General features: G+C 37.5%; 1 protein-coding gene across 1 annotated transcript; it reads left to right on the plus strand.

Annotated features, from left to right (window-relative positions):
• Window positions 1-1382: 1382 nt before the first annotated feature.
• On the plus strand, window positions 1383-8101 carry LOC114457874 (probable G-protein coupled receptor 139). Its single transcript, XM_028439995.1, has 3 exons — window positions 1383-1494; window positions 3054-3157; window positions 5620-8101. The coding sequence occupies exons 2-3, from the start codon at window positions 3079-3081 to the stop codon at window positions 6678-6680; spliced, it is 1140 nt and encodes a 379-aa protein (XP_028295796.1). The 5' UTR covers window positions 1383-1494; window positions 3054-3078; the 3' UTR covers window positions 6681-8101.
• Window positions 8102-8648: the final 547 nt, after the last annotated feature.

The following is an 8648-nucleotide window of genomic DNA, read 5'->3' on the forward strand; positions in this document are numbered from 1 at the left end:
CCAAGTCTTCACAATTTTTCCTCCTTTTTTTATTTGGCGTGCCTTCCATGCAATGCTTGCATTTTGTTTCGTCAGGTTTTCATTGATGTACATCTTCGTTCCCTTGAGTTTATTTCCTTGCTTCAGTAGTTGTCCTTTGAATTTCATATTCGTGAAGGTTATTTTTACAGTTCTGTTATCATTTTTCTTTGGCAGGAGATGGCAGGAGTTGATGTTGTCAGGGTTCAGGACAATGTCCTTCGACTCCAGGTAGTCAATGACCTGGAGTCAATCGATTTTGTTTCTTCGTCACTCGCGTAGCTCCTGGGTTTTATCTTTAGGCCTGTGATGATGACATCTTTCTCTCTTTCCTTTTGTTCCAGCTGTTCAACCCTGGCGTTCAACAATTTTATCTCTTCAGCATTTCTTTCATTCTTTTCTTTCAGTACCTTTGCTTCGCTTTGTAGGTTTTCCAGTGCGTTTTCCTGCGTCTTTTCCAACGACTTTATCTCGGCAGATAGGTTTCGTAGACCCTCGCATATCATCTCCTTGACCTCTTCCAAACCCGAATTGGGTTCTGAAGGACCTCCCTGCGGTTTTTTCACCATTTTCCTTCAGTCTTGGGCCCAATTTTTCAGGCTGTTCAGCTGTAGCCAGCCGTAGCCAGCTGTAGCCAAGGTCGTGTTATCGGAGCGAATGAAAACACGTCTGCTCTCTCCAAAGACCAGAGATTTCTAATGATTAGGATAGTTATCAGGCTTCTGCAGAGCTGGATGCAGAGTTGATCGTTTGAATCAGGTGTGTTGGAAGAGGGAAACATCTAAAACATGCTGGATAGTGGCCCTCGAGGACCGGAATTGGACACCCCTGGTTTAAAGGTTACTCTTTCTTGGGATATATAACATTCTTTCTTTGTGCAACTTCTTCATTTTTATTTTGGACAGCAACTTTTGGATATTTCACTACTTGATAATATTGAAAATCCTTTACATGCCTCCGTGTCTTATAATTATTTGTGGTTTTTTAGGTTTTTTGAGACTTAAATGCGTGGGATGTCCTGAAAATATGTTGAAATGAAAATGGAATGACCCGAGTCCATCTTCTAATCCCTTACAGCCTTACACTGCATGGTGCTGTCAGGCCTACAACGGTGCAGGGAGTAAAACACTACTGTGGGAGTCAGGATCATAGAAATATGGCCTAGAAATGTAAACATGATGCAGAAAAGCTTCTTTCCAACAGCTGTTTACAGACAATCAGATATAATCATGCACTTCCATACTACGGTAATAATAATAATAATCCATATTAAGTGTATCCTCTGTCTGTTAGGAAACTCCCATGAACACCAGCTGTAGGTCAGGTGGTGTGTGGAGCTTTATGGCAGCAGCAGATGGACGTGATACATCCGCCTCTTCTTTATATCACACATGTATCTTTATGGAGCCATAAGCAGCTGGGATGCACTCAGGGGACTTACCTGTGCAGACAGTCAGTGGGAGCCACACACAGCAGGTAGGTTTGGTTTCATCCTTTTTAACAGTGACGGTTTAACCAGAGAGAACAGAAGAGTTGGTTTGTTTCGAGAAGATAATAGCACAGAAATGTAGGAAATAAAACCAAAACCAAAATGAAACAACATATTAAACAAGAGCCAAATCTCCTCTTTCAATTATCTAGATCAATGATCCTGATCGTGGTACTATGGTACATTTAGACTTTAAATGCTTGTGAAAAATGTCTATGTTCATTAATAACAACACAATAGGTAGACATGTATCGACCAATGGCAATGAAATGTCAAATCCAGATAAAACTCAGTGGGTAGATGGTGGAACCAACCAGACATAACTGAGTACATTTCATAAAGATTGATCAATTAAGAACTGAGATGTGATTTTTTCTTTTTTTTTTTTTTTGAAATTTGAAATTTATGGAAGACTGATTCTGCCATAATTAAAAGTAAATAATAAATAATTAACTTAATACCTAATTACATATGCCATAAATAAATAACTTTATGCCTAGATATAGTACATAATGTTATTTATTTGTATTCATACATTTATGTATTATTTGTTTTCAATTTATTTATTCTTTTATTTATGCACACACTTCAGCGCGCACAAAGAAATGTAAAGCACATGTCCACATTGGCTGATCGACAATGAATAAAAAAGTTCATTCATTAATAAATTAATAGATGAATAAATAAATAGATTAAATAATACATTAATAGATAAATGAATAAAAATACAATAAATAGCATTTATGTTATCTATTTAGGTAGCAAGTGATTTATTTTTTCATTTATGGTATATACAGTTTATTCAGGTATTGAGTGATTTATGTGTTCATTTATTTATATATGGAATAGATATTTATTTATTTATTACATTGGCAGAGTTTGATGAGAGATAAGGTTTTTTTTTGTTTCTGAATCTGAATACCCTCTAAAATTGAATGAAATCTTCCATGGCGTAAAGTCTAACTTTGATTGGTTTAGTACTTTTCACATAATCCTGTTAACAGACAAACAAACAAAAACCTAATAAAAGTTAACCTTCCTCTAGTGTTGGCTTTCTGTTAGCATCTCTAATGATAATGGGTCCTAATCCAATTTATTTCCTATCTATTGGTTATCATGTTAGGTTTCCTAATCAATGAAAATACTGTATAGGTTTTTCGTCGATTAAATTTTTTTTTAATGGTAACGTAGGAAAGCTTGATTTGGAACATATTTTAATAATTGTTCACTATATATGTTTAGAACTACACATAGAACTGTAACATGGTTTGACATTTTTTGCGTTAAATTAAATTTTTTCAATGACAAAGTCAATTATCTGAACACAATTACAATTTCATTATGATTTCAATGGCAACAGATTTTTTAAATGACAATTACAATTATAATGACATCATAATTGTAATTAATTATCTATTATGCAATAAAAATTGTAATTGATCCCAACCCTACTGTACATGCTGTAGAATTGAATCTAAAGCTGACTTGAGCTAGTTCTGAATGCACAGCAGCAGCTGATTATTGTTCTGTTGACTTCATGGCACAGGCTGGAATGTGAGTGTGAGTGAGCGATGGAAGGAGCCTCCGTCACCATCTTTGTCACCGTTCAGAGGATCTACTACCCACTGCTTTGCATTGTGGGAATTCCAGGTTTGTGCGACAATGTGTGTGTGCGTGTGTGTGTGTGTGCGTCAAACGACAAATGATGAGGTGAAGTATTGTTTTCAACCTGTAAATAAATGTTATAATCAATAATATTACAGTCTGTAAATTGGAGTGAATGAGAGTGAGTGGTTGTCTGTCTGTGTTGCCCTGTGATGGACTGGTGCCCTGTCCAGGGTGTACCCCCGCCCAGAGCCCAATGAGAGCCAGAGAATGGCACCGGCAGACCCCCACGACCCTGATAAACAGGAGTAAGTGGGTCTGAAAATGGATGGATGGATGGATGAATGGATAATATTACACACAATGGGAGGGATGTGCCGAGCAGGTGTTGTATTATTACATTGTTATTTATACAATATAAATCATTAAATATATAATATTAATCTATTGTACACAAAAACGAATATATGTATAAATGTAATCCATTACAGATTACAGATTATATGCAAAAATAAAACTTGTAACATAATTCCTAACATGACTCAATATGAGTAACGTAATCTGATTACTTGCACTGCAGAGATTTAACCTGTTTCTGATGTTCCACGTCTATCTCCAGCTGCTCGTCTTCCGACATCATTGAATTTGAGTGACTGACGCAAATAGTTTTCACACTTGGAATTCTGGGAAATGCATCGCGTTGCCATAGAGAGAAAGAATAAACCAGTGAAACAGAGAAATAATGTTGTATAATCCATTGATTTCCACAATATATCTGTAACCCGATTACCAAAACTAATTCAGTTGTAACTGTAAACAATTCCTTCTAATTTGCAATCTGATTCCGTAACTCTGGCCCAGTACATGTAATCCGTTACTTCCTAACACTGTGTATAAGTATAATTAGATCACTGAAGTCTGGCCATCAACCCACCTATTATCCTTGGGGTCAATGTGACCCTATTCAATGTTCATCATTTAAAAAATAATAGTTGACTTTTTTGCTTTTACTTCGTATTTCATGACTTAATTAATTAAGCATAAAATCACCATGATAACATTTTTTCAATGAGCTGATTGCATATTGCACACATTTGTGTCAGTTTGACCCCAAGCTGTTTCAGCTGTCTGTGTGTGACCCATGTTTGACCTTACGTACCCACACCTGCACGTCAGAGCTGATGCTTCTGAGTTGATACATGACATGGGGAAAGGAAGGTTTACTGTTAATGAGGTTTTGGAACAGCTCTTTCACAGTAAAAGTGAGGATGTGCCTGAGACAGAGGACTTTATAGTGAATGGCCCCAAATATGTTACAAAAAAATAACTAAATATGTGTATGAGAGGAAAGTGTGGGTCACCAACATCAGTCAATATTTTTCATCCGTGAGAGTGATGAATGTGCACCCAGAATAGAAAAAATTTGGATAAAAAAAGTTTGACCTGATGGTGGCGCAGCAGGAAAGCTCATATAATCACCACAACTAATAAGGGTTCATACTCTTGTGGTCATTAATGTTGTCAGTAAATTTGAGAAGATTTGGATTGAAACTTATTAATTGAAATTTAAAAGTTTGGCCTGATGGTGGCGCTCGAGAACAGGTCAAGGTTTTATTATCAAGGGGATAATTATATATTCAAAAAATAAACAAAGTGCCTGGCATAATCTAAAAATCATTTTCTGGAGGCAAATAACCCTGGGGTCAGATTGACCCCAAGGGTAAAATGTGTTAATAATATTTGAGAATAATGAGAGGATTAAATTAAATAATAATTAGCAGTGGAAAGCAATTATATCTCCACCTTCCTTGTAATTTTCACGTCAATACATCATAAAACAGACTTTGCCAATAATTAAATAATTACTGGTGAATATATCACCTCTGAAGTTATTATATTGATATTTTGACATTAAACCAAACACAGTGTGCGTCCAAATGAGTTGTGTAACTGAACAACATTTTAAGGCTCTCAGCAAACTAGTCAGTACTCAATGGGACACTTAGATTGTCACTGAGAGGGCGGGGCTTCAGTAATACCAGCTAAATATCCTTTATTCCTGAGAGATGACCTCTCTAAATATAAAATAACAAGGAGCGCCAATAGACGTACTTGATGATTGAAGCATAAAGTTTATACATGTATTTTATTTTGTTATAGTCTTAATTTAATTCAGGGGAGAACCACATTGAGATTAATAATCTATTTGTGTTTCCTGGTTAAGTTAAGCAGCAGTACATAAAACAGTTCACAGTGGTCAAAATAATACTAAAAATTATAGCACAGAAGACATTAATAGAAAACTGGTCACAAATCTAGGTTTCTTACATATTTTCTTTTTTATGTATATATATAAGTGTAAACTAGCGCACAATAATGTTGAAATTCCTTTTTTCCAACGTAAAATCTGTGGCCCTCTTGAGATCAAACTGCTCTGTATTTGGCCCCTGACCTAAAATAAGTTTGACACCCCAGTTCTAATGATTCCTCCCTGTTTTTCCTTACAGCAAACCTCTTTACATTTTACATGATATGTTTCCGTAAATGTGGGATGTCCAACACAGCCATTGTCTACCTGAGCAGCCTGGCCATTGTGGACACCTTCTACCTGGTTTGGGTTGTTCTCATCGACCTGACCCTCACTTTCTGGATGCTGCAGCCCTTCTGGAACTCCAATCCCTGGTGCGGGGTTCTGGGATTCCTCCAGTATGGATCTCTGTACAGCTCCTCCTGGATCGTGGTTGTATTCACAATCGAGCGTTACCTGGTCCTTCGCAGCACAGCAGCCAAACAGCACTTCACCCAGGCCCGGGTCACAAAGATGACCTGCATAGCTATCATAATGGTGTCCCACCTGGTTTCTGTCCCACTTGGCTGGATCAATGTGGTGGAACCAGTGAACCGAACCGTGAATGGGGAGAATGTAATACTTCCCAAGTGTCAGTACCGGGATGAACACTACACTACTATTATAGTGTGGATAACAACCTTCCTGTCAGGCGGCATCCCCATTGCACTGGTGATTATTTTTAACTACCTGATTGGATGTAATCTGTGCCAGGCCAGTAACCTGTTCACCAAGGAGGAGCGGCGCCTGATGCATGGGCGGAGCAGCCGGGCGGTGCTGAAGAGAACCATTCTGCTGCTGGGAACCGTTTCCGTAGCCTTCGTTGTGCTCAGCCTGCCTCGGTTTGTCACCTACTGCATCCTGAGGACCGAGTACAACGTCAAGAACTTCAATAGAGACGACTACAGCATTCCTATCAACGTGGCTGGAGATTTAGCAAACATGCTCCAGAACCTCAACTCCACAACTAATTTCCTCCTCTACTGCGTGGTCAGCCGTCGCTTCAGGAGGGAAATAGTGCAGGTGGTGACATGTAAAGCCAAAGCCTTTGAGCTGAGTTCAGTCTTTGCCCACACGACAATGAAAGTGTTCTCAGTGGATGCTCATAAGCCTTCCCCGTCCAGCAACTCTTTGATTGTTGTGCTGACCAATCTGAAACAGACAGAGGGCAAAGACACAGCAGGAACGGACACAAACCAGGGCTTTACTGTTGTCTTATAATGGTTAGAAAGTCTTTCTCTGGATAAACAGCTGATCAACCAGTCTGCTGGTGAAGTGGTTAACTAATGTTTTTATTTTTCTAAACTGTCTAATGATGTTAACATTTTGGACCAGGCATGGGCCACTGTCTAATGTTGTGCGGCCCTCGAAGTAAAAGCAAAAAATGAAATAAATAATAATGATTATGCAAAACAACAGCAACAATGCACAGAACTACAGAAAAATTCACACAAAGAACAAAATAATTCACAAAAAGAAAATAACAATACACTAGAGGACAATGAACATGTAAAACAGGAAAAATACACAAAATGACTATGAAAACATACGGAATTCCAGGAAAAATACACAAAAGGACAACGAAATTACACAAAAGCACAAAAAAAAATATACAAAAGAACTTCAAAATAATAGAATACAAAAAAATGACAGAAACTTACAGAATTGCAGGTAAAGTATACGAAGAGACATCAAAAAATACACAAAGGACAACAAAAAGACACAAAATGACTATAAAACATGCAAAATTGCAGAAAAAAATACACAAGAGGACAATTAATGCTCAAAACAGCAAAATGCAAAAGATGACAACAAAACAAATACAGTTACAGAAAACGTAGATAACCACAACAGAAAAATACACATTAAATACAGGAAAAAATACAAATGTGGACCTGAATGTGATGAATGTTGTCTGTGTCTGATTTGCAGAAGGACCTTACAGATGGTTTTCCTGTGCAATACAGACTGAAAAAAAGGATTTAAAAGGAAATGTAACATCAAAAACAATCGTCAATCATTCCTTTCATGTCACTATAGTGTTAACAGGACTTAATATTATTTTCAGAATAAAAGCTCATCAGCCATACTTATTATGCATATTACCCTCATAGTACAAGGCAACGCCAGCAACAGACTTCAAAACCACTGGGCGAGAGTTTTATCTTTAGCTTATTTTAACTTTCAGTTCTAAAGGTTTGAAAAATGTGAACGATTAGCTCAGATTTTTTTCTCACACCAGACAATAATAGTGGAGGGATTTATTTATTCTTAGGATTCTTAGCTTGTTCATGAACAGACAACTGCACTACAATTTGATTCTGCTGATGTAATAAACTTCTACAGGCTGTGTAAAATACAAACATTGTCCACCTTATGATGTAGGCTGAACTGTGTGAATGCAGCATCAGAGCCACAGACAGGGTCTGGGCCTTAATAAAGTGAAACTGATCAGTGTCGGTTCTCTCCATGAATATTGTATAATCGCTCTAATTTAGACATTAAAGGGGCAGAATTATGAAAACAATCACTTTATAATGGTTTTGCTACAGTGATACACATTCCTTTAGCCTCATTCAGAGGAACAAAGTTGAAAAAGTTCTGTTTCCTCCCTTTCTTGCTATTCCACATTTTGTAAAAAGTCAGCTCCAAATGAGCGAGTTGGATTTTGCGACGTACCAATGCGGAAACTACTCCTCCTGAGAACCCTGGCTCCTCCTCCTTACGTAAGAATGTCAGCTCCTCCTTCTCAAATGACCTCACAGGGTAAAACAAACATAGCGACGGCAGTTGATATTACAGTTAATATGACGTTATCTTTTTGTCAGTATATACATAGATAATCCAGTATATAGATAAACTGAAGAGCGCTCACAACAGTTCCAATTTTAGTAGCCGTTACACCACCTTATATCACCTTTATACGATGATCTGAAATGTTTGTGACCCAATGCGACGCAGCAACAATGGACTATCGTCTTAAATGGACTATTCCTGTGGTTAGACGAGAAAGGAGGAGAAGGAAGGCTGTTGATGATTTACTGCTGCTGCTGTAATAAACACACACGCTGGAGCAATGTGTGTGTTTGTGACATTCATATTATTTCCTTTTTAACCATTTTAGGTAAAAAAAAAAAGACAAAAATCCTCTCACCAGATGAAAAACTATGAGAGGAGACAAGAAGAAAA

Source organism: Gouania willdenowi, chromosome 24 (assembly GCF_900634775.1).
Source record: "Gouania willdenowi chromosome 24, fGouWil2.1, whole genome shotgun sequence".
Taxonomy (NCBI): Eukaryota; Metazoa; Chordata; class Actinopteri; order Blenniiformes; family Gobiesocidae; genus Gouania; species Gouania willdenowi.